Source organism: Falco punctatus (genome assembly GCF_963210335.1).
Source record: "Falco punctatus genome assembly, chromosome: 4".
NCBI lineage: Eukaryota > Metazoa > Chordata > Aves > Falconiformes > Falconidae > Falco > Falco punctatus.
Window position 1 is genome coordinate 51,759,456 of NC_137583.1, and position 25,605 is coordinate 51,785,060.

The window sequence follows — 25,605 nt, forward strand, 5'->3', positions numbered from 1 at the left end:
GAATTTTTGCTTCAAAACAAATGCAGGGGTTTTTTTTAAACAAAGATACGTTTTAAAATAAATTTTTAAATTATTTTTGACCTGTGCTGCATGTGAGTGGCTCTCACTCTTCCCAACAAAAAGACACAGGCAGGCCACTCCATTGGTTTTTCTGTCCTGTAAGTGTGCTTGTGAGCTCAGCTGCCTTCTCCTAAGCACCTGCCTTGAGATGCTGACTGAGTTCTGCTGCTGGATCTTGTCTTCAGTCCACATCATAATACTGCTTCAAAATGCAGAGCACTTTGCACTCGGAACAGGGCGGATGTGGGGCTGACAGGGAGTGAGGAGTGGTGCTGCGGGCTGGGGAACGGGGTTGCCCAGGGTGAGCATGTGGTGCACTGGGGCAAGCATTTGTTGTGACCCCAGGAAGAAGGCCAGGCAGGTTGTGAAGTATTGATTAAAATACCACTTACTGGAAGTAACACTAGAAGGAAAAAGAAGATAGTGTGATCTTATGTCCCTCCTGTTGCGGGAAGCCCCATGTGAGCACGGGAGAGACCTCTGGTCTGAGCACAGCACGCAGTGCGGGTTGTGTCTGGAGAGGGCACCTGGCACTGTGGTCCTTAGAGCTCTTACAGGATTTTATTTGAAGAAAATTCTATTTATCATTCCTGCTGTCAAACAAGAGGGTGTTCACTTGAGAACTTGCTGTTTCACTGTAAGATAGAACACTGATGATTGTAATCACTAGTGCTAAGTGGGAGCTGCCTTCCAGGTGCCTTTGGTAAGACCAGACAGCCCAGGGGGCCGGGGTTCTCTGTGGCCCAGCACAGGGTCACGGCTCCTCGGTGCACAATGCCCTTCCGGCCAGCAGCACTGCAGCAGCCCCTTCTCCTTCCAGGTCTGGGATGCTATCGAGGGGACCCTCCGCAGCAGTAATGATGAAGGTCAATCTGGCATCACAGCGCTCGTCTTCCTGAACAACAGGTAATTTTGCATCTGTGCTCGGTGATCTGCAAGGGGAGGAGGACACATGGTGTAAGCCAGGACCCCAGCTCCCGCCCTCCTGCCACGGAGGTCCAGCAGCTCCAGGTAGCAAAGGCTCAGCTGGAAAGTCTCTTCCTTCCCACGCCACCTCTCAAGCTGGGCATGGTGGAGTGAGCTTTCCTGGGTCCGGATCTGTTCCAGCAGCTCCACTTCTTCATACAGATATTCAGTCGTTCTCGTAGCTGAATATCGAGAATAATTCATGGCTGGGAGATGGGGCCTTTGGTTTCTTTGTGCTGTTATTCAAGAGGCACTGCTGTCGGCCAGTTTATTGTGCTGTCTGAGTTTAATATAATTTACGGGTCCTCTTCCTTGCAGTCAGGAGTGCCTCCCCACAGGGGGAGCCTGCGTGGTTTGTGCTCCGCCTCGGAAGGTGTCTGGGCTCAGGGCTCTGCACCCTGTGAGAGCAGGGAAGGACCTCCCCTTATGTGCCTGCATTTCTCCCTCAGGATCGTCGCTGCCCGGTTGAATGGCTCTTTAGATTTCTTTTCACTAGAGACACACACGTCCTTGAACCACCTGCAGTTCCGAGGTAAGCAAGTGTCCGAGCACACCGTGCACTGCTCTGAGTGCTGCTGAGCCTTTTCCTCCTCCCTTGCCATCTTGTAGCTGGCTCTTCCTTACACCTGCTTCAGCTTTTGTAATAATGCTCCACTCCACAACTGCCAGCTGCTGAACGGGCTGAGGAGAGGTGAGGAATACTTTGGGATTCCCTATGCAGGGAGAGCATCTCTCGATTGCTGGTTTTCCCCCGTGCAGAGGGCTGTAGGCTGAGACACACCTCTGCCCTCTCCCCGTCTCGCTTTCTCCTTCAGCAAGGTCTGTTCTCGCCTGTTTACACAGCACGTGGCCCCACAGTCACGATACAGCCTGGGGCCTCAGCACAATCACAGCGCACACAGCGCTAGTCTGTGGTGGTAACTGGTTTGCAGTGCAGTGGCACTTGGTTCTGGAGTGGCCTGGAGGGAGGCAGCCGTAGCTTTACTCTGGGAGAAAGCTCACGTTCCTGGAGGGGTGGCCAGGGGCCTGCAAGCTGTAGGGCCAGAAGTGGAGCAGGCTCTGCAGGGAAGGCCTGGCTGTGGAACTGACTTTCCCCCATGGGGTGTAAAGTGGTGTGTCCCACTGCCTGTCGTCCTGCCTCTGACCCGGGTGACTGCAGCGCTCTTGGGCTTCAGGGGGGCTCAGTCATAAAGACTTTGGGAGTCGCTGCTTTGCAGAAGGGAGTTCTGCTGCCCAGGACCCTATCAGAGACCCTCCCTCCAGCTCATGAGTGGCTGTAGCTCCTGTTGGTGTCAGCCAGAGTGCCGAGTGTTTGGCTTGTTGGAGAACCAGGTTCAAATTCCTTAAAGCTCAGCATCCAGGCATCCCTGAGCCCACACCGTTTCTAGGTGATAGTAAGTTTTGGATTGTAAGGCTGCGTCTGCTGCAGCAAGGACTTACCTGCATGTCTCGCCACAGGAGCCCCGAGCAGGAGCAGCATCCCATCCTCCCCCATGTTCAGCAGCAGCGACATTATCATGTGTCAGCTCACCCACACAGTGTCCTGCGCCCACCAGAAGCCCATCACGGCGCTGAAGGCGGCGGCTGGACGGCTGGTCACAGGGAGCCAGGACCACACTCTCAGAGTAAGGCTTCCTCGGCCACAGGCGGGAGCGGCTGCTGGGCACCTGCCCGCCCTCTGGGTGCTGACGGGAGCCAGTCTCGTACGCGGGCAGGGGGCAAAGCTGACGTGTGTACGTGCACAAAGGTCAGCAAGTGTTTGGGGTGAGGTGATTGGAGTCCAATCCAGCACGTTCCTGGAGCTTCCTGCGTCGTACTCATCTGCCTGGATGTGGCCCCTCGGCAGTTTGGAGGGCAGAGCCCTGCCTCAGGTGTCGTCCTACGCAGAGCGCGAGATCCTCTTGCTCAGGGCTGGGTGACTATGTGAATAGCAGGCTTCGAGTTTTGGGGTGTCCCCTGTCTTCTCCTCATCCCTTCCAGCAGCGGCTGTCCCCTTCAGCTGTGCACGATGCTTCCCTGCCCCGTCACTGCCGTCCAGTGGCCTCGCTGTCCTGAATGGCTGGCAGGCTCTGTCCCTGCCACGTGGCAGGGATGGCAGTAGGGAAGACAAAGCGCAGGCTGTTGCTTCGGTAGCAGGAGCGGTAAAGCTCAGGTGGTGTCGCTCTGCGGCACGGCTGCCCAGGGACACACATCTGCCTCTTCTGCCCTGCAGGTGTTTCGGCTGGAAGACTCGTGCTGTTTATTCACGCTGCAGGGTCACTCAGGAGCAATCACAGCGGTGTACATCGATCAGGTAGGGTGCAGCTGGTCTGCGCGGGCAGAGCGCCAGCATGTACAGCTGCTGGCTCAGCCAGAGGGACCCGGCTGGGACCCCTCCTGGTTTGCACCCAGAGGAACTGATAGTGCTTCGCTGAGGACGCAGAGGGGCCACTGTCACCGTGCGCCTTACAGGCTGAACTGGGATAATCCCACCCAGCTCACCTGAGTGCGGCAGTCCCTTTCCCTGGGGGCTGTTTGTTTCCCTGCCCCCTGTGGAGCAGGGAAGCCCCAGTCCCGCTGTACCCGAACTGCCCTGTGAACGTGGCTCTGGGGCCAGGGAGCCCCTGCAGGCAGAGCCGGGAGCACGGGGCTGAAACCGGCCTAGGAAATGTTCCCAGCTCTGGGAATGTCGCCTAGCCAAGCTGGCGCAGAGCCTGCACGGCCTAGCGAGCAAGGGCAGCGACAGGGCCTGGCCGAGCGTGTCCTGCATCAGGGCAGTGCTTAGAAAGCAGCAGCGCCACACCCATGCGCTTCATGGCTCCGTTAAATGAATTTCAGTTCCTCTGCACCTGGTGGGCTTGGGGTTCTGTTCCCTGCAGCTCGGGAGGGGGAGGTGCTTGTATCCAGGATGGGCCAGTGCGTTGAACGGCTCCCGCGGTGACGGAGGGGCTGCCCACCGTCCTCTGGGGTCCCTGACTGGTTCTGCCCGTGTCCTTGCAGACGATGGTGCTGGCAAGCGGGGGCCAGGATGGTGCCATCTGCCTCTGGGATGTGCTGACAGGGAATAAGGTCAGCCACATGTACGCCCACCGAGGGGACATCACCTCCCTCACCTGCACAACCTCCTGTGTCATCAGCAGCGGCTTGGATGATGTGATCAGCATCTGGGACCGCAGCTCAGGGATCAAGCTCTATTCGATCCAGCAGGTTGGTAGCGGGGGAGCTGCGAGGGAAAGGTTAAGGGTGCCCCTCTGCTTGTCTGGACCTTGCGGGGCGCGTGGGCTGAAGCGAGCTCCGGTTAAACTTCCCTGTTTGTCAATGCAATGTGCAAAAGCTCCAAAAAGACTGAACCCGCTGCCTGGCCGGCGCGCATCGCCCAGCTCCGTGGCCCCGCTCCAGCGCGGCTGCGCCTGCGGGGCCAGTGGCAGAGGGGCTGTGGCTAATCGGCCTCTTCTGAAGCGGCGTGGGCAGGCAGAGGAGCTCCCTCCCGGCTGTCTGCCTGCGCTCGGCTCCCTCACATACCCTCATTCCACGCAGGAGATAGGCTGCGGCGCCAGCCTGGGCGTCATCTCCGACAACCTCCTGGTGACGGGAGGCCAGGGCTGCGTCTCCTTCTGGGACATCGGCTACGGGGACCTGCTCCAGACTGTTTACCTTGGGAAGAGCAATGAGTCACAGCCAGCGCGGCAGATCCTCGTGCTGGAGAACGCTGCCATCGTCTGCAACTTCGGGAGCGAGCTCAGCCTGGTCTACGTGCCCTCGGTGCTGGAGAAGCTGGACTGAGGAGGGGCAGGTGCTGGAGCTCCGGTGGAGGGAGGCAGGTGGGATGGGGCACCCAGGCCCCTGCTGCAGTCAAAGGCAGGGGCTGAGGGGACGGGGATACCAGCTCCATTGCTCTGTCCGCACCTCCGTTGCCTCCCCTCCTCGTAAAGTGGACTCTCATCACCTGCAGCCCGCAGGGCCTGAGCCGGTGTCTTCATCCCCACTTCCCCCATCCTCTGCACGGTCACTGGGGCATCCTGGGGCTGCGAGGGTGGTGCGGAGGGACACGGCGGAGCCGCAGGGACGGGGCGCCCAAGGCGCTGAGCTCTGCCCCAGCACCCTGCTCGGTGGTGCCAGCTGCCTGGGGAGGGGCAGCAGCAGGGCTAGTGGGGCAGCGGGGCCTCTTACCTTGGGGCAGCAGAGCTCCGCTCTGGCTCAGCGCGTTCCAGCTTGGTCACAGCCCAGCCTGGCTGTGGCTGCTCAGCTCACCCGGCAGGTGCCACCAGGGCTGACCTCGCCTGGGCACTTGGCTTGGCCTCCATGTGCCTTAGAGCAGAGGCAGGGCCACATCCTGCCTGGCCTGGCCGCGGGCCTGCCCCGCTGCTCGCAGGCTCTGTGCTGCAGCAGCCCCTGCCCTATTTATTTATATGCTGTATATATTTATTTATTATGGCAGGAGAGCGCGGGAGCAGCTCGCCCGCCCTCCCTTGCTCCACCAAGCCACAGTGGCAGAGCCAGGGGGTCCAGCCCTGCTCCTGCATGCAGCTGCCCCTTCCTCCTTCACCCAGCCTGCGGCAACAGCACCTTCCTCCTCCTCCTGCTGCTGCTGTGGGGCCAGAGGCCTCAGGCTGGCAGCCCTTGCCCCACGGTCCCCGCAGGAGCCAGGCAGTGAGCCCCCCCAGGGCAGGGAGGCACACGAGGGCTAGGGGCTGCAGCAGGGAGCCCCACCAGGGGGCTTCTCCCCCCGCCACCGCCGGCAGGGCTCAGCCCCCCTTCCCCGGTTGCACTACAGGCCCCACCGCCCCCTCCACGAAGGGGGCACGAGCCTGGTGGTCCCAACCCTGCCTGCGAGCAGAGCCGGGGCCGAGCCCGCCGCTAACACCCGCTCACCGCCCTCCAGTAAACACCGATGATGTCTGTTAATTGCAGCCTGGTGATTGTAGAGGCAGCGCCGGGCTGGGGGCAGGCCGGGACCCCCGGCACCGCCGCCCCGCACCTCGGGTGGCCTTAGCCCGGCTGTACGCTTTGTACCGTACAGGGACGCTTTTTGTACCAGATCGTGTTTTATAACGTGTATGAGGACACCTCCATTAAACGGAACTAACCCAAGCCTGGCTGTGCCACTGGCGACCCCTCCTCACCCGGGGGGGCTGAGCACCCCACGCCGCCGGCAGCACCGGGCCCAGCATGGCTGCGGGTCAAACTCTTTATTTTAGTAGCAAAGAGCTGAAAAAGTCAGTTCTAACTGGAGTCAAATATGGCGAGTGCCAGTGTTACACCTGTACAAAGCAGAGGGGCTGGGGGGGCGCAGGGGATGGCAAACCACCCACCCCCACCCCCCCTGGTGTCCCCCACATCCCGGGGTACTCCCATCCCCCCTGGGGAAGGCAGTACCTGCAGGCGGGGGGAGCAGGCAGCGCCTGCAGCTGTAGTGCTGGCTCGGGGGGGGGGGTGGGGGGGGACCCCGCTGCCCCCTCACGTCTTGTTGAGTGTCCAGAGCGGGTCGAGCATGCTGAGGGGGTCGTCGCTGGGCCGGGGTCCCCGCAGCCCCTCACCTGTCTGCGCCTGCAGGAAGTTCTGCTTGTTCATGCGCTGCTTGCCCTTGAGGGAGGCGTCCAGGCTGAAGGCCTCGGGCGTCAGGGAGGCCAGCAGCTCCAGTGATGAAGAGGAGGGGGCAGCAGGGGGGGCCACCGGCTGCCCCCCGGGTGCCTCGGGGCTCTCCGCCACATGGTTGCTGCTCTGGGTGTCAGCGGGTGGCTCAGGGATGGGTGGCCCCGGTGGGGAGGGCTCGGGGCTGGGGGCACCACCGCCGTCCATCACACCATCAGGCAGCACCTCGGGGTCGGTGGTGTCTGGCAGGGGGGCAGGATCCGGCCCACAGCCCGCCCCGGGCTCAGTGCTGGATCCCCCCGGCTTGATGCTCAGCTTGGCGATGGTGGCCTGGATGGAGCTGATGGGCATATCCCCCCCCAGCACCAGGTCCTGCAGGTCCTGGTGGAAGTAGAGCTGCGGGAGAGAGGCCCGGTCAGCAGCGGAGCCCCCCAGCACCCGGGGATGCCCCCCACCCTGCACCCACCTTGGGGGAGGCGCTGTTGGTGGCCTTGGGGGTGGCGGGTGCACCCACGCCGTGGCGGTGCAGCACCTGCTCGGCATGCAGCAAGACGGCCTCGTAGCAGAACTTGAGGTGCAGCTGCAGGGGAGGGGAGCAGGATGAGGCCCCGCAGGCAGCAGCCCCACAGCTCCGGGGGGTCTCAGCCCCATGCCCCGCTACCTTCTCCTGGAGCATGTGCTTGCGCTGCTGCCGCATCCGCTTGACCAGCTGGGCTAAGTCGGGGATGCCGTTGCCCGCCTCCACCTCCTGCATGGCCGCATAGAGGAGGCAGAACGCCCCGGTGCGGCCCACCCCAGAGCTGCGGAGAGACCCCTCCAGTTGTGACGGGCCCAAGGGACAGCGGGGGCACCCCCAGGCCCACGGGAGGCCCCCGGCCCCCCTCACCTGCAGTGTACTACCACAGGGGTGTGGAGCGGGCGCTGGTGCAGGTAGTGGCTGTGCACCTCCTGGATGAAGCGGAGCAGGCTCCCCTTGCTGTCGGGCAGGCCCCTGCAGAGGGAACACGTGGCAGGTATGGGGGTCCTGCTATCAACCCCCTCAGGACCCCCACGCTGGGGCTGGAGCCCTGAGGCACCCCTGCCTCCAGCAGAGATGGGGCAGTGCTGGGGGTCCCGCAGGATGCCAGCAGCCCACCCTCTGCCCCCCCGCGCCATGGCATACAGCTCCGGCCAGGAGGTGAACTGGAGGTGGATGACGGTGCGCTTGAGGCTCTGGTCCCGGTACTGCAGCGTGATCATCCGCTCCACATGGGTGGGGGTGACCTTCAGGCTGGTGAGGATGAGGGTGACGGGGCCCTGCACCACGGGCTGGCCCCGCTCGGCAGGGAAGTACCGCAGCACCTTCTGCTGCAGGGAGGGAACACAGCGACACCGTCAGCAGTGGGCCTGTGTACCCCCGGCAACATCCCACCCACCACCCCCGGGGGGCTGCCATGGGACCCTCAGGCCTGCAGCCACTGCACGGTGACACCGCAGTCCCGCCCCAGCCAGCTCCACCAGCCGCATGTCCAGGGAAGGGTCTACCTTGTCCAGCTCCTGCTCTGACACCAGCATGACAATGACGGAGACCTTCTGCTCGTAGATCATCAGCCAGAAGTCGGCGGCGGTACCCAGCAGCGGGGCCTGGGTGGCGATGATGGTGGGGCAGTATGGCGAGAGGTCCTCCACCCTGCTGGCGTTGATGTAGTCATCCTTGCCCGAGCAGAGGACGATGCGGTTCCTGTCGTAGGGCATGATGTCCTGGTGCCGGTTCTTCATGGAGTAGCAGCGGGCGATGGCGATGGAGAGCTGCCGGGCATCCCGCTCCTGGGCATCCTGCAGCTCCTTCCAGACAGCATCCAGCTCGGCACCGCCACCAGGCCCCGGCTGCTCCAGCCCCTCCACCAGCCTGCGGAAGCGGTCGAGCTCCGCCAGCAGCCGCAAGATTCGCTCCGGCTTCTCGTAGGGGTCGTTCTCGATCAGCTGCACCGCCTTGGGCTTCTGCCCCTCCTTGGCGTCTGCCTTGGTGGGCTGCAGCAGGGGCTGGCCCACCGCCGCCTTGGAGCCGCCGTGCTGGCTCTCGGGGCTGGACGACAGGAGGTCATCGGTGGAGGAGCTCTGCCGCTGGAAGGGGGCCTCGCTGGGCCCCGGGGGGAGCGCAGCCGTGCCCGGTGTCAGTGAGGGCGGGGGTCTCTGTGGCAGGGGCTGCATGGGCAAGGCTGGCTGTGGGGAGGGGGCCGGGGAGGGGACGAGGGGGCCCTGCACCACCACTGCGCCCTGCACCTGGCTCAGGCCGGGGCTGGGAGAGGGGGCGACGTGGTGGGGGCCAGCCTGGCTGGCGGGGGCAGCCGGGGCAGGGCCCAGAGCCATGGTCCCGGGGGGCAGCTGGCTGCTGGGGGCGGCAGCGCTGGGGCAGAAGGGCAGAGCCGGGGAGCTGGCGGGCACCGGCTGCAGCCCCCCCAGCGCGGTGTGCAGGGGCTGGGGGGGGGGGACGACCCTGGCTGGGGGCCCTGGGGAAGGGCAGGGCCCCTGTGTGCGGGGCCAGCCCCTGCCCAGGCAGCTTGTCCTGCCCCGGGAGCGGGTAGAGCTGCGGGGGCAGCGGTGGCTGCCCAGGGGCTGCTGGGGGCAGCTGCCCCACAGGGCCGGCAAAGGGCTGCTGGGCAAACTGGGCCTGGGACGGCAACGAGGGCCGGGCGCGGGGCTGGAACTGCAGCGGGACCTGGGCTCTGCCCGGGGGCAAATAGGGGGGCGGGGGGAACTGCTGGGGGCCGTGGGCCCGGGCGGGCATCTCCACGCTGGGCTGGAGCTGCGCTGCAGGGGCGAAGGCGTGCGGGGGCTGCCCGGGGGGGAACGGGTGCTGAGCCGGCTGCCCGAAGGGCTGCAGCCCACCCTGGGCATAGGGGAAGGGGGCTGGGGCTGCCGCTGGGCGCTGCGGGGCCAGGAAGGGGCCTGGGGGCACGGCCGGCCCCTGGCTGGGGACTCGTGGGGGAGCGGTGCAGCTGGAGATGGGGGCCTGGATGCTGTCCACCGTGGTGGTAGCCGGCCGGGTGCCTGGGGCTGGCTCAGGGCCACCAGCAGCTGGCTGGGCACCCATGGGTGCCGGCCCCAGGGCGGGGGGCACCCCGGGCTGGCCCAGGCCGTAGGAGGCAGCGGGAGCGGAGCCGGGCAGGGGGGCATGCTGCGGTGACGAGCGCGGGGGAAGCATGTGTGGCCCCACATAGCCGGGCTGCACCGGGGCTCTGATCAGTGGGGCGGCCGGGAAGAGCTGGGGGGCAGTGGAGGGGGCTGAGCTGGGGGGAGGCCCGGCCACCTGCGGGGCAGAGGGCTGCAGGAGCTGCACCGGGCCCCCCCCGGCAGGGGGAAAGGTGCTCGGTGCCGAGGTGGGCGCTGCCGGCAGGCGGTAGTGCCCGGGCAGCACAGGGGGCCCCGGGAGGTGGGCAGGGGTGAAGGGCGGCAGCGGGGCACTGGCCAGCTGGGCCACGAAGGGCTCGGGTCCAGGGGGCCGCAGCCCAGCCGCCAGGGCCGGGTTGAGGGCGAGGGTGGCCAGCGCAGGGGGCGGCAGGCGAGCCAGGTGCACGGCCAGCACGTCGGGCGGCAGGCTGCGCAGCTCCTCAGGCAGCTCCGGCAGCACCAGGGAGCCCAGCGGCGGCAGCTCCCCGGCGTCCAGCCCGCCGCCACCGTCCAGCTCCAGCGGCTTCTTCTGCAGCGCAGGTTTGGGGGCCGTGGGCCGAGGGGGCGGCTGCTTCTTCATCTCCCTGCCGGGGGGCAGCGGAGCTCAGCACCCAGCGGGCCTAGGGGGTGATGTCCACCGCCCCCTCGGGTGCAGGGAGCCCCCGCACCACGGCCACAGCCTGGATCACCCAGCAGCACCCAAAGGTGCCTCCCACCCCCAGGGTGTCACGCTGGGGACCCCAAGCCTGGCCTTCCACCCGCACGTCTCGACCACGGGCACGGCCCCACCTACTTCTCCAAGATCTGCTGCCTGCTGGCCTCGGCGGCTTGGCAGGCGGCCCGGGCCTTCTCCAGCAGTTTGGCGGCTTTGCCCTCCAGGTCAGTGTAGAAGTCCTTCCCCTCCTGCGATTTCTTCATCAGATCCTCATAGGCTTCGTAGGAGGCCACTAAGGTCTGAACGGTGGTGTTCCACCTGGGGAAAGACAGGGCGGAGGGGCTGAGCAGGGGTTGAACACCAGGCCAAAGCTGGGTGTCCCCACTCCTGGGGAACCCACCGGGTGCAGAACTGCCCCCAGCAGCGCGGTGGGATGGGGACAGAGCTGGCAGTGACCCCACATCGCTCCCCTGGGGAGTGTGAGGGCTGTTCCCGGGCACAGAGATCCCACACCAGGAAATACTTCCCCGCCAGTGCTGCAGCCACCCTGCACACCACTCACTTGTGCTCCACCTCGGCCAGCGCCTTGCGTACAGCCGCATATTTGACATTGGCATCCGTCAGGGCCTTCAGGACGTTCTCCTGGGCAGCCAGGTTCTGCTCCAGGTAGACCTTGATCTGGTCGTACTTCTTCAGCTGCTCCTCAAAGAGTTTCTGACAAGAGAGGGGAGGACCTGAGGGGCCGCAGGCGGCTGGGGAGGCTCGGGGTGGGTTGGGGGGGAGTGGAGCGCTTGCTGCAGCCCTCACCGGGACGTGCGGCACCAGAAAGGGCTTCCCCCAACACAGCGGCAGCACCCACCTTCATCTCGGAGCGGTCGGTGGTGACCAGCGAGGTGGTGATATCATCCTTCTGGATCATTTCACGCAGCTGCTGCTCCAGGGATGTCCGCTGGTCCCTCATCTCCTGCACCTTGGCCAGGATTCGCTTCAGGTTCTGCAGCACCTGCTTGTCATCTGTGGGACAGGGAGAGCTGATCAGCCGTGGGAACCCCCCCGAGCCCGGCGCAGCCTCCCCAGCCTGAGCCCACTCATGGGCCATGCTGCAGCCCAGGGAGGGAACTGCAGGGGTAAGGACCCAGCCCGTGGCTTCTCCTGGCACAGCCGGTGGAAGCCAGGCATTTGCCGGCACAGTAACCAGGCCTGTGCCCCCTCTGCCCCCACACCAGGGTCCCATTCCGCACATTTTTCAGGGGGAGAACCCCACCCCCCAGCTCGCAAGGGACCACCAGCTGGCCAATGCCAATGCAGCACCAGCAGAGGCCCAGGGCAGCATGAGGGGGAAGTAGCCCCCCGGCACGACGCACCGCTCACCTTCGGTCAGGGTGGGTGAGGGCAGCGCGGCCCGGACCTGCTCCAGTGGCCCGCTGAGCAGGCGGAGGTTGCTGATGTGCAGGTTCATGGCTTTGTGGAGCTCTGTGTTGGTGAAGCTGGCCTTCTCGTGCACCTCCATGTACTTGGAGCACTCCTTGCTGACCTCAGCCAGCCCTGGGGACGGCGGTGGGGGGGACCCCTGGGGTGGCGGGACCTTCCCAAGCAGCTCCTGCAGCTTCTGCTCCTGGGCCTTGTCCTCCTCGAGGAGATCTCTGATCTCCTTCAGAGAAGCCTCCACATCAGTGAAGACACCGGAGAGCACTGGAGGGGAGACACATGGAAGCTGCCCAAGGGCTGGACCACCATCTACTCCGAGCTCTCCTGGTCCCCCACCTGCTCCGAGCGTGCAGCCAGGCATCGGCACAGCAGCCCAAGGAGTAAATCTGGCTGTGGGCACCCAGAGGAGACAAGGACACCCAGCCCAGATGTGCCAGGCTCGGGGCCTGCACTGGGCTCCAGACAGTACTGACCTCCTTGGCTGCGGCCCCTGGGAGGCTGCAGCCACCGGCAAGGTGACGCTGGCCCAGCCTGTGAGGAAGCACCACCCCCCACAACCAGCCAACGGGAAAAACACTTTGGGGTTCAGGAATTCATGTCAGCAAAAATTTAGCCGTCAGAGCGGCCATTCCCAACACCAAGCGCCAGCTGAGGATCAGCATGCTTGCCCCCAGGGCTGGCCCAGACACCCCTGGTCCTCCTCCATGGGTCCCCATGTCCCTACCCTGCATGGACTGGACGAGGTTCTTGACGGTGTCGGGGCGCACGCTGAGCGCAGCACATTTCTCCATCAGGATGGGGGGGATGTGACTGTACATGTCCAGGTTGTCCACAGTCTCGGGGTCCAGCTGCATGGAGTCCATGAACTGGCTGTAGGTGAGAGAAGAAGCCCCTGAGTGGTGGCACAGCCTGCCCACCCCCCTGCAGGTCACCCCCATCCCAAGTGGCAGCCAGCTCAGGGCGCAGCACCACGGTACTGTCCCCGATGGACTAAGCAAAGCTGCAGGGTGAATTTGGGGACCAGCCACCAGGACTGGAACCTGCTGGGGGACAGGGTCTGCCCACAGCTGGGCAAACTGGGACTTGCTCATGCTCAGCACGAGGGTTACAGATCAGGGATGCACGTGTTCGCATCGGGGCTGGGGTGGGAGCCCAGCGAGGGAATAATCGGGACAGCCCTGTGCCCGGCCACAGGGAGCCCCACTCAGGCACGGCTCACACGTACTCCAGCACTTCATTCTTGGCTTCGATTTTCACCATCACATCTCTCAGCAGTTTGGCTTTCTCCTCGCTGCGACAGAGAAGAGAAAAAAAGATAATTCTTCAGTACTGCGACAGGACCGTAAGTCACGAGAACTCCGAGCCCTGTGAGCAACGGCCAGAGCCTCGCCCATCCCTGGGCCTTCGGGGCAGCAAGGCCAGCGCCAGCTGCCAGGAGGGACGCTGGACAGGAGCCAGGCACGAGGACAACTCGGGGACGGTGGTGGTTCCCCAAGGAAACTGCTGCGGCCTGTCTGGTCCCCTCCAGCTCCCTTCAGCCTGCGGACAGGTGGTGGCACGGGCTCCTTGGGGAGCTCGGTGCTGGAAATCTGCACGCCCAGCCCTGTGACCACTTGTGGCAGGCTGCCCCGCTCCGGCCAGAGCCGTGCCCCCCCGTGCCACGGCCCCGGACACACCTGTACAGGGAAGAGGCCTCGTGGGCAGCCATAGGCACCAGTTTGGCAAATATATCGGGGCCGGTGACGGCCGGATCTGTGGGGTTGACGGGGAGGGCTTTCACCAGCGGGGCACCTGGGGGTTGAACACACAACATGTGCCTGTCAGAAACCTCCACGGTGAACAGATTATTCCCAAAACAGCTCTTCCTTCTCAACACTGTCATTCCTGGCATATCCCCAGAAAGCCCAGCACCGTGGCGTGAAGCCCCACTGGCTTCCCAGAGCCCTGTGGATTCACTGTGTGCCCCTCTCCCCTCAGGAGCTGGCAGGAGAGGGCACTGCCCACCCTCACCTTTCACAGACTGCAGGGTGTCCAGCGCAGGCACAGCTTCGTGGTAGATGAAGTCGTTGTCCTTTTTGGCTGAATTGTACCTAGAAACAAGCAGCAATGCCACGCCGATGAGAAGCGGAGGGCATCCCCGGCTCCCTGAGCTCACTCCCAGTGGGGTCAGGCCCTGGGTCTCTTGGGATCGCTCCAGAGAGCACAAAGAGCAACCTCCTCATGTCTCAAGAGCCTCAGGCAGCACGGGGTGCTTGGCTCTGCGTGTCGGGGGACACTGGGGGCACTCCCTGGGCTGCTCCAGCCACTGGGCATTTCTGACACCCAGAGAAGCAGGACGGTGCCCCATGCACAGACTCACTTGCCACCGATCACATCCATGGTGAATCTCAGGGCTTCCTGGACAGTTTCAGGCTGGCCCTGCAGAAACGAGGGTGAGTTAGCACAGGCTGAGAACAGGTGTTGCTGTCCCAGCAGCTGATCGCAGCCCTGTGTGCTGTGACCACAGCCCGAGCGTGCCCATGAGCCGGCAGCAGCCTTGCCAGCCACCTCTCCTTGTGCCCCATAAAGGAACCCAGATGCCTGGAGGCCCCAGATCCTTTGTGTCCCAGTTTCACACGCCACCGGGCTGCGCTTCCCCAGTGCAGGCACCAGCAGCTCTGTGGGGAGCCCACCAAGGTGGCAGGGCTGAGCGCTGCAGACCCGCTGCCCATGTGCTCCTGCACAGTTAAAACCAAAACAACCCTGCTAAAACCTTGGTAGGCCAAGCAGCCAGGAGATACCAGGGCCTCAGGCTTGGCTGGATGTCCCAGAGGGAAGCAAAGTGATGCTTTGAGAAGCCAGCACAGGTTTGCTGAGCTTCTGAATGGCAAGGAAAGCTTCTAAACTGACACCAGTTCTCATCTTCCCAGCCTGGCATCCCACCGGCCTGAGCTCGAGCCCAGCACAGTGGCTTCAAAAACCCAATTCAAAAACCCTGCCCAGCTGGGGCAGGAACACACCTTTGCCAGCTTGATAGCTTCGTTGAGTTTATCCAGAGCACTCTGGAAGTAGATGACCTGCAGAGAGACTGGGAATTAGGGTTGGTGCAGAAGTAGATGCCCTTGCTTTGCACAGGAACAGCACCACCAGTCCCCACAGCTTCCTACAGCATAACTGAGCTTTCCAAGAATACCCACAAACGCTTGCAGGAGGCAGGACATCGCTGGTGATACATTCATGTCCCCAGGGCCGTGGGTACCCAGCATCGTGGGTGTGACAATCTCTGCCAGGACTCAACCCCCCAGGGCAGGACACAATCCTTAGCCTGGATCAGGAGACAGGCTGACATGGCTCTGCTTACCCTTTCCCCGAACTTCTGCTGCTCCTCAGCCTGTTTTCCCATGTGCAGCTGCAAGAAAACACGCAGAGCTCTGTAACTCCAGGGAGATCTTTGAAACGGGCAATAAAATCCCACAGTGGCCCGAACCCATTTGTTGATGGTGTTTTGCTGCTGAGGGGTGCTCACCACGACTGAGCAACCCAAACTGGGACGGGAGCAAAGGCCAGGTCCCCCCACCAAAGCCAAGCAGCCCCCCAGTTTGCCTCCCCACTTACATGGGCCACAGCAGCAAAATAGTAGATTTTCATCTGAACCAGCTTCTTCCAGTCCTTCTGGATCTTTCCCAGCAGCGAGGCTGTTTCCGAGTTTTCCAGTGCGCGGCAGGCCTCCTTGTAGTAATCCACCACCTAGGGAGAGAGAGATGGGTGTTTAAACCCCGCAAAAAATTTGGATCCTAGGTGGAACCGAGCACAGCAAGGGAAAGAGGATGCACCAGCACAGGTGTTTGTGCCCAAGGACTCAGATCACCCAGCCAGCACAGCAAAATGTGCCATGGGGGACTTGCACATGAGTTTTGGGTCAGAGCCAGGGCTAGTGACATCACCACGGTAAACCTACCTCACACAGAGGGTCCAAATCCCAGTACGGTTTGGGTTGGAAGGGCCCTTGAAGACCCCCCAGTCCCACCCCTGCCACGTGCAGGGCCCCCTTCCCCCAGCCCCGGTGGCTCCCAGCCCCGTCCAGCCTGGCCTTGGGCACTGCCAGGGCTGGGGCACCCACAGCTGCTCTGGGCAGCCCGTGCCGGCGCCTCGCCGCCCTCACAGGGAAGGATTTCTCCCTCAGCTCTGATCTCCATCTGCCCTCTCTCAGCGCAAAGCCGTTCCCCCTTGTCCTGGCGCTGCAGGCCCTTGGGAAAAGCCCCTCCCCAGCTTCCTCGCCGGCCCCTTTGGGTGCTGGAAGGTGCTCCAGGGTCTCCAGGAGCCTTCCCTTCTCCGGGCTGAACAGCCCCAGCGCTCCCAGCCCGGCTGCACAGCAGAGGGGCTCCAGCCCTCTGGCCATCTCCGTGGCCTCCTCTGGCCCTGCTCCAACAGGTCCGTGCCCTCCTTATGCTGGGGGCCCCGGAGCTGGAGGCGGCGCTGCAGGGGGGTCTCAGCAGAGCGGGGCAGAGGGGCAGAGCCCCCTCCCTCGCCCCGCTGGCCACGCTGCTGGGGATGCAGCCCAGGGCACGGGGGGCTTTCTGGGCTGCGAGCGCACATGGCCGGGTCATGTCCAGCTTCTCGCCCACCAGCACCCCCAGTCCCTCTCCTCAGGGCTGCTCCCAACCCGTTCTCAGCCCAGCCTGTGGTGACACTGGGGATTGCCCTGATCTGGGTGCAGGACCTTGTGCTTGGCCTTGTTGAACCCCATGAGGGTCACAGGGGCCCATCTCTCAAGGCCCCTCTGGATGGCTTCTCTTCCCTCTAGAGCATCTCAAGCTCTCCTTTGAGGAGCTGATGGCTGTGCTTGAAGCCCGAGGCAACGGAAGCAGCCCATGCTGCTGTCTGACTGCACTGATGCCATGCAGGATGCGGGACACCCTCCCCATGTTCCCAACCCCACGCGTCACTCCGTGCAGCAGGAGCGTGGCTGTGCCGGGAACAGCAAGCGCTGAGGCTGAATCAGCCAGTTTGGCACAGCAGAAAGTGCTCAGGAGCTCACCTGGGCACTGATCCGGGCCACAAGGAAACTCTTCCTGTTGTCCAGCATGGACTTCTCCAGGAGACACTCCTGTGCCTGGCCCTACCAAAGACAAGAGGGGAATACTCTGTTTCCTCTCCACCTTGGAACAACTCCGGTATCCAAACCAGCGCCAGGCCCTGACCCCTGGCAGGACCCACCAGCTACAGCCCCTTCCTTGATAGGGCAGCGGACCCCAGCAAACGCCAGCCTCAAGGGATGCCCAAACAGCCCAGGGATGAGCAGAGTGGTACAGAGCCTTCCCACTTCCCCGCTGCCTCCCCAGACCTCCTTCCCTCCTGCAGGTGGGAGCCCCTCTTGCCTACAGCAGCACAGACCCTGGCGAGGGGCACTGGGGTCCCACCTCAGCTTGCTCCAAGCACTTGAGCTCCACAGGGAGCACCCAACTATACAAACACCCCTCGCCCGGTTGAGAGGCAGCTGCCCTTGAGGTGTGCAAGGAGCCGTCCCAGTGCAACCAGCACCCTGGTGGAGGCAGAACCCAGTTCCTACCAGCATGAGGTTGATGTTGAGGTTGAGGATCTGATGGCTCATGTCTACACTGTAGGAGTGAGGGAAGTGATCCCGCAGGTAGGTAAACGCCCCGGCAGCACACTGGAAATGGGTGCAGGAAACTTTCATGCCCTGAGAGAACAGAACACGTGTCAGGTGTGCACAGCCCTCCTGCACGCACGCCAAGCCAGCCGACATCTGTAGGCATGTACCAAATTTGTGGAGCCTCGGTCAGACTGGAAAAGCAGCAACCTCCTTTCACACAGCAGAGTTAGGGTGATAAACCCCAGCTCAGCAGGGGTTAGATGTTCCCCGTGCTGCCTGTGCCTCCTCCGAGACCCCAGAAAGCAGCTGCCACGAACCCGGAGCAAATCCCTGGGGATCACAGGGCTCTAAACAGCTCAGCGCTTTCCCCAGCTATGCACGCCCTGAGCTGCATCAGACCTCCCCCCTCTGGCCTGCGTGCTGCGGGTGGAAGGCCAGCCTGGCCAGCACGCAGGCAGAGCCTTGCCACAGCAGGGACAGCAATGATGGGGCAGGGGGGGACACAGCCATGAAGGGGGTGGCCCCTCATAACACTCTACAGCCACACTAGGTCACAGTGGACATCCAAAGCTGGTGTCCGATGTTGAGATGATTGTAACCACCCGTGTTACGGTGGAAAAAGTACTTGGTGCTACTGGTTGGTGGCTGTTAACCACGAGGGAGAGAAAAGTCATTAAGGGAGGACCCAGGGGATCATTACCTCCTCGGACACTCTCTTGTCCATGGCACCCAGCATGGAGTGTAGCGCACCTGCAGAAAGAGGACAGTGGCTCAGTAGGGTGAGGGCACCTGCCAGCAGCCACTCACCACTCCTGGAGAAGCCCAAATCTGCGGCAAGCGGGCCACAGCCACCCAGCAGCACCCAGCTGGCTCCCTGGGCCAGCGGGACACAGGGAGCTGCAGTACTCAGGGTCCCCATCTCACAGGACACCAGAGGAGTGAAAGGCTGCACATGCACATGTCACTGTGCAAGGTGACAGGGCTGAGATTGTTTGTCACAGACAAATCCCCGGCTGGAAACAAACCCTCAGTATGGAAAAGCAAATAGCAAACACCCTCCTGGCTTAGCAGACGTGTTTCTTCAAGGTTCAGGGAGCAGCGTTGGGCTGGGCTTTAAACTGAACTGCTTTGCTCTGTGCGTGGTGGGCTGGGAAAGCACAGCCAGATCCTGAGCTGCAGTGAAAGGGACAGCGGCAACGCCCGGGATGGGAGTATTTTCAGGTGCATTAAGTGGCATGGGGCTGAGCATCACATCCCCTCGGGGGCTACCAAAAAAGCCCCACTCTGAGCCATGATTGCCCATGGCTGGAGAGCATGGGTAGGGGGACAAGCATTAGATTTGATGCTTTACATCCATTCACTGCTTTTGAGGAGACGAGATGCTGGATGAGCTGGACAAAGCCTGGCTGAGGCTGTCACCACGCTAGAAAGGGCACTTGCAATGCTGCAACCTGATGTCAGCCTCCTCGGTGCAACCCCTGACTGAGATGTAGGGCATGCTCACAGTGGAAGGGAAAGGAGAGGAGCTTCTGACAAAAGCCAAAGTCAACCTCTCATGCAGTTCCACTGCTGAGCACCCAGCCCCACAGGCAGCATGGAGGAGGGGAAGAGGCACAACCCCGCTAAGCCACGGCTGCTGGTGGGACCAGGCAGGCTGAGCTGCTGCCTGGCCGCTCCGAGGAATGCTGACATGGAGCAAAGGCCAGGCAGAGAGAAGGGACATCCCTTGCACCAAGAGGGCAGCCGGTCTCCCAGGCCCTTACCCAGGTTGTAGAGGATGCACGCCTGCTCATACTTGATGTCCTCATGAGTCACTGTCTTGCCTGAGAAGATCTCAGTCCTGTGAGGAGAGAAGCCTGGTTAGCAGCTGTAGATGGAGTTACTGGTGTTCCTGGGCACAGGTCATGTGCCAGAAAATGGTTCTGTCAGGAGACATGATCCCTCAGAGGTTCAGGGAAGGGGCCCTCGTGCCCAGTATCACCCTGGGCATCAAATCAAGGTGCCAGAAGTGGTGGAATGGTGCATCTCCACATGGCAGGCTTGTTTTGGCTTTGTAAGCGCAGACATCCCCTTTACACACAGCCAAGTATCTTTGCCGCCCAGGGTGATCTCAGCCCTGTCACCTTGCACGGTGACACTGTCCTGCCTCTGCCTTGTATCCCCTCAGAGACAACCATGTTGCCTTATGGCTGGGCTTAGACATCCTGCCAGATCCCCAGGGCAGGACGCCATTTCCCAAGAGGTCCCCAGGACACCCAGGTACAGCTGCTGGGTGGCAGGGAGGAGCATATCAGATGCTGGTGAAGGACACGCGCAGGGAAGAGGAACCAGATGCTCTGCTTTGGGTCAGCGTCTGCATTTCAGGAAGCTCCCGTTGGGAGCCGATCCTCCCATTTGCAAAGCCTGAGCCCCATGCCAGAAAGAGGGTACAGGGAAGCAGCTCCTCCTCACCATGCAATGGGGACTGCCGCCTCCTGCTCGGCGCCCATGGGGATGCGGCTCTGCAGGTAGTGGAGTTGGCCAAAGTACTTCCGCAGCGTGCTGCAGCCCTCAAAGTCCCTGGGCACGTTGACAGCACTCTGGAGGGGAGAGAGGAGGAGGAAGAGGCTGCCCTGGGGACAGGTAACATGGTACAGGCTCATGGGTAACACGTCAGGCAGGAACATCAGGCAGCCTGCCTGATTTGTGGTGAGATCCGCAGGCAGAAGTAGGAGCCTTCACGAAGGGGACAGCCAGAGCTGGGCATCAGCCGGCTCCCTCGGGATGAAGCAGCACTGCAGGAAGGAGCCAGGCTTTACAGAAAAAACTGATGTAACACAGCTAGAAAAACAGGTCTGTTCACCTAAAAACGAGGCTGGAGGGAGCCACTTTATGGATCTAGAGCAACCGGTTTGGGAAAAGTCTCTGCTCTCCCCAGCACAGGCTCCTAAGGGTGAAAAACGGGAGGAATTTGGGAGTGACTGATATGGGGGTGTCCTGGACAGGGCACAGGAGCCACTGCTATGGCAAAGCTGTAAGAGCAAGAGACCCAGAAAAGGTTTCCCAGCCTCCAGGTTCATAGTTAAGCCCATGGACAGATCCCCAGCTGTGGGTGCTGAAGCACCCACCCACCTCTGTTCCTTACTGGAAGGCCACCTCTATGCTTTGGAGACGCTGGTGAGGTGACCCCGGTGCCAGCATGAGTTACCCCAGCTACACTCTGTGCATCAGGCTTATGGCCCTGCTACAAAACCTACAGTGTGACACAAACCAGCACCAGTCCTGGCTCAGGGCCAGTCTCTGACTGTCACCACCTGGTTTTACTGTCCCTGTCTCAGCTACCAGCTGTCTGGGGCTGAGGCTGTCTCTAACCAGCTCAGCACCCCCAAAACTGGTGACCCCAGTGACTAACACAATTGTTTAGGCTCTGGAGCAGAGCGCGAAGGGCTGATTTATTCCCTGCAAAGGCTTCAGGCACCAGCCCAACCAGACAAAGTGATTTCTTCCACCCAACAGGGAACTTGTATTCAACATAAAACCTCGCAAATTCAGGGAAGTGGAATCAGCAAAGCCCTAACGCCCAACCCCTGCATGCTCCTCGGGAAGCCTGAATCATATGAGAAGCCTAAGATGCAGCCCAGCTGCTGAAAGCCTCCTCCGTGGGCTACAGTTGAGGAAGAGGAGCAGCCACAGCAGTGCTCCAGCACAGCTCCCAGTCCAGGGAGGTGGTGGGAGCCAGCATTTGCATCCTCAAGCATGGGGCAGATGATGAAACAGCTCCCCCAGTTCAGGTCTGGGAGATGTCACCAGGGCTGCAAGCAATTTGGGACGAGCCCAGCTTACCTGCCGCAGCAGCTCCAGCTTCCGCAGCTCCTCGTTGTAGTTCTCTGGGTTCTCCCCATAGTTCTTCAGGACAAACTGGAGGAAGAAGAGAGGAGTGAGACACCCTGCAGCACCTTCCCAGCCCCAGAGCAACAACCAGCAGTTCTCTCTGGAGAGGCCTGGGGGAAGCCCTCGTGGTGGGTCTGACAGTGTGAAGGGGCAGGCACTGGCATGGGGTCCTGCATCTCCTAGTTCAGAGCTTGTTTGTCCCACAACACCCCCCCCGCCCCCCCCCCGATCTTTCCTGGCTCCTGTTGAACCTCAGCTTAACACAAAGCCAGGGCTCAGGGTCCTGTGGAGACAACACCCTGGGGAAAGGCACCGATCCAGCGCACCCCAGGAGCCGACAGGGACCTCAGAGCTGGGGTGGAAAAACTGGAATCAAGCGGCCATGAGGTCTTGAGCTGTCACCAGCGAACAGGACAGAGTGAATTGAAGTCGCTCCCAGATTCACACCCAATACCCCTCTGTGCTTGGATGAAAGCAAAGCCTCTTGCCATGGTCAGAGGGGAATGTCGCGCTGGCAGCTGGCCAGGAGGCGGCTCACTGCGGCCAGAGCAGAAAGGGAAACGAAACGGGGTAGTGCCTGCCTATGTGGAACAGCATAGCACCGCAGCCCCCGCTGGAGGGGTGCCAAGGCTTGGCCGAAGATGCTCATTAAGAAATAAAATGCTCTGGATCTCCAAGGAAGGCACTCGGTGATGAATTACACCTCCCCACCGCTGTGGAGGGAGCCACGGGGACAGAGCTCCCCCAAAACCTGCCTCTAGTGAGGGTTTCAAGATCCCTCGGATTGCAATGCTGTCAGCAAGCACAGTGCTTCCCAGCCACAGCCAGCTCAGGAACCTCCAAGGCTCTGGACAGGAATTTATTCAACTTTTCCTGGCCCAGTTCAGATCTGGAGGCCACTGTCCCCTCTGCTGTAGCTCCCCGTGAGGTGCTGCCCCGCGGCCCACGGCACCGCCAGCTCCCCTGGCACTCGCAGGCAGGCACGGCGGGGCTGGAGCCACACCGACGGCTGCCACACCTTATCCCAGCTGGCACAGCATGACTCAGCTCAGCGATCCCACGATGCCTTCCTCCCAGCACAGGGACATCCCAGCCACACTAATGCTGCTGGGGTCTGACGGGATGCCCCCCCTCAGCAGCCAAAAAAACAGCGTGGTGGAAAGTAGGTGGCGACACAAACACAGGAGAACTCCCCCCCTCCATTCTCCTTCCACGTCAACAAATCACGCTTTTCATCCATAGGCAGCACTAGGAAACACCAGTCATAGGTGGAGCTTGTTTACAAGCTTAATTAAGTATTGCATCTCCCCTAAGCGATCGGTTTGATCCCCACCGGGGCAGCAAGGACAGGTCGTGTCCCCCATGGCCCTAGGTGACCTCTGGGAAGGAAGGAACTCATTGTCTCGCACCCACTGTACTCTCAACCTTCCTCCAACGGCAACACAAAGGGATCAGAGCTTTTAACTGACTGATGAACGGTCAGCATGGGCTGCTGGCAGCAGGAGAGCCAGCTCTCCCCTCCTCGGTTCCCCTTTTTACACAAACGAGCTCGTGGGAGCAGAGTGAAAGGAGACGCAAAGGATCAGCCATGGCAGATACGGATCGCTAACGACACCTGCCACAGCGTTAATGACAACTGGGGGAGGCCAGATCCGGTGGCAGGGCTCAAGGAAGGGCGGCTGTGGCACTGGGAGCCAGTGCAGTCACATGCGGTGGGGACCGACTTGCCAGCTCACCACTTGACCCCAAAGTGGCCGGGGAAGGCTCTGTCCAGGATGGGGAGCGCTCTGAGGACTCCTCTCATCCCAAACTCTGCCCCCCAGCAGCACCATGCTGACCCTGCCCCCCAAGGAGACAGTGAGGGAAGTGAGGCCAAGCTGGGGATGGGGCCGAGGGGGGCACACATGTGCTCACGGCCTTGCTCCCTCCATGCCATACAGGGCAAAGCCACCACAGGGTGACAGCCAGGTGATAAGCTACCACACCTCAGCCCCTCCCTGCCCCAGTGCTCCCAGCAGCCCTGCTCCAGTCCTCCCCACCTCCCGGCACTTCCCCACCCCTTAACACCCTGGCCCACAGCCCACTCACCCCATCCCTTGCTAGAACTCCCAGTTCCACCAGGGCCCCCCCAGATCCTCAACCCTCTGCACTGCCCTTCCCCACACACCTCAAAGACTTCCCACCCTCCAAACAACCCCACAGAGCCCCCACCCCACACACTCCCTTCCCTCACAGCCCCCCTGACACCACCACCCCCAATTACTCCCTCCCTCACAGGCCTCACCCCCTCCAACAGCCCCCCAAGCACTCCCTGCCCTCACAGGCCCCCCCCGACCTGCACCCCGGTACTCCCCTCCCTCAGAGGCCCTCCAACACCCTCCCCAAGCACTCCCCTCCCGCACACCACCCCAAAACCCCGTCCAAGCCCTCCCTTTCCTCACAGACCCCAAGCAACCCTCACGGAGCCCCCCAGGCTGCCCTGCCCCACACCCCACGCACTACTCTACTTCACAGCCCCCCTGGCCCAACACCTCAAGCACTCTCCCCCCTCCCAGGCCTCACGTACATCCCCCGAGCCCCCCCCGAGCATTCCCTTCCCTCACAGACCCCCTGCCCCACACCACATGCAGTCCCCTCCCTCACAGGACCCCCGACAATACATACCCCCCTCAAAGCCCTCCACGCCCCTTCCCCCCTCCCAGACCTCACATAGGCCCCCGAGACACCCCCCAAGCTCCCCCTTCCCTCACAGACACCACACAGGCCGCACAGGGCCCCCGCCTCCCCCCCAGGCATTCCCTCCCTCACAGCCCCCCCGGCCCGCCCCTGACAGTGCCCGCCCGCCGCCCCGGGCCCCCAACAGGGCCCAGCCGCCCCTTCCCCGGCCCCACCTTCTTGACGGCGGCGTTGAACGCGAACTCCCCAGCCTCCTTGAGGTCGAGCCAGATCATGGGCATGCGGGGCACGGCCTCCATCCCGGCCTGCGCCCGCCGGAACCGCCCGCCCGCCGGAACCGTGCGCGGGGCCTCACGGGAAACCGAGTCCTCCGGCCGCGCCCCGCCCCGCCCCTTCCGGTATCGCCATTCCCATGGCGACGCCCCGCCCACCCCTGAAGGCGGGGCAGGGGCCATTGCCATGGCGACGCCTCGCTCGGTGATAGGGCCAGACAGCCATGCCCATGGCGACGCCCCGCCCCCGGGGAGGGCACAGGTGGTTCCTATGGCACCGGCCGCCCCCAGTCGGGCCTGGCCCGCTGCGGGCGCGGGAGCCCCGGCCACGCTGCTGGGGCCTGTCCCCGTGGGGTCCTGCCCGCAGTGACCCCGCAGGCCTCGGCCCCACAGCTGAGGGCAGCTCCAGGCCTGCCTAGGCCTGGCCTGGGCCAGAGCCCGGGGCTCCCCTGGGGCTGGGCCCCGGTGCGGGCTGGGGGCAGCTGGGAGGGCCTTGGGAGCCCCGTTTGGGGCCACTGGACTCCACTGGTGCCCGACTGATCCCCTCACCAACCTCCCCACCCTGGCTCCTGCCCCCGGACACAGTTCCTGGCAAGCAACATGTGACATTAATCAGTGCCAAATGAAACCTCGCCTGTCCTGCCCTGTGTGAGTGCAGCTGGAGCATCTGACCGGGACGGGCAAAGGAATGTGTCCTGTTCCAGCGGGACAGCCTCTGGGTCCTGGTGGGAATGGCTCAGCTATCTGCCAACCGAGAGGTTAACTGAATAATCGAAATGTGAATTCTTCCCGAGCTGGAAGACTTGGATACTTGTAAAGCATTCTCTGTTGAATTGGTGTAGTTGGTTAACCCAGTTCCTCAGCCCTTCCCTCTGATCTGCACCCCCCCAGTACCACGAGGTGTATTTACACACTCCATATTTACACGCTTGGTTGCAGGCCCATGCCCCAGCGGGCCCCCGGTGATGCCCCATCTCCCACAAGAGAACAGTGCTGGGTCTGTTCTGACAATGCAGTTATTAGCACAATGATGGTGGCTTTTTTTTCCTGCAATACCCCGTTATTTTAATTGCTTGATGAGTTCTGGCACAGGACAAGCTCTTCGGCTCATTAGCAGCTTCCCATGTGCCAAAGGCTCCCCAGATACCAGTGGGACTGGAACCACCTTCTCCCACCCGTGAAGAATCCCATCCCTCTTCTGATTCATTGCTCCCCAGTGCATGGTCGGGGACATTGGGACACAGGACGAGGGCACAGGGACACTGGGTATCAGGGACATTGGGGCCTGGGGACATCAGGAAGCCAGGACATGGTGACAATGGGTGTCACGGACATCAAGGCCATAAGGGCATTGGGACACTGGG

General features: G+C 62.4%; 2 protein-coding genes across 6 annotated transcripts in view; one reads left to right on the forward strand and one right to left on the reverse strand.

Moving 5' to 3' along the window:
- Positions 1-6,094, forward strand: part of SCAP (SREBF chaperone) — a 68,443-nt gene extending 62,349 nt beyond the window's left edge. For 3 of the 5 annotated variants that reach the window (XM_080385759.1, XM_080385760.1, XM_080385761.1), the window contains exons 18-23: positions 881-966; positions 1,476-1,558; positions 2,485-2,651; positions 3,239-3,319; positions 4,006-4,212; positions 4,543-6,094. In XM_080385759.1, coding sequence (XP_080241885.1) covers positions 881-966; positions 1,476-1,558; positions 2,485-2,651; positions 3,239-3,319; positions 4,006-4,212; positions 4,543-4,788 — 870 coding nt within the window. In that variant the 3' untranslated portion in view covers positions 4,789-6,094. Of the gene's footprint in view, positions 1-880; positions 967-1,475; positions 1,559-2,484; positions 2,652-2,773; positions 2,929-3,238; positions 3,320-4,005; positions 4,213-4,542 lie in introns of those variants that run through there. The other 2 variants (XM_080385763.1, XM_080385762.1) reach the window with 2 other exon arrangements.
- PTPN23 (protein tyrosine phosphatase non-receptor type 23) lies at positions 6,078-25,601 on the reverse strand. Its single transcript, XM_080385752.1, is given in 26 exon segments — positions 6,078-6,993; positions 7,064-7,177; positions 7,259-7,397; positions 7,484-7,588; positions 7,760-7,944; positions 8,122-9,088; positions 9,090-10,331; positions 10,541-10,720; positions 10,965-11,116; positions 11,262-11,416; positions 11,774-12,094; positions 12,555-12,700; positions 13,056-13,121; positions 13,507-13,621; positions 13,841-13,920; positions 14,190-14,248; positions 14,830-14,886; positions 15,171-15,218; positions 15,425-15,556; positions 16,848-16,928; positions 17,379-17,510; positions 18,124-18,173; positions 19,187-19,263; positions 19,875-20,002; positions 21,246-21,320; positions 24,185-25,601. Coding segments are annotated over 26 exon segments (6,003 nt in total). The 5' UTR covers positions 24,851-25,601; the 3' UTR covers positions 6,078-6,462.
- Between the last annotated feature and the right edge of the window lie 4 nt (positions 25,602-25,605).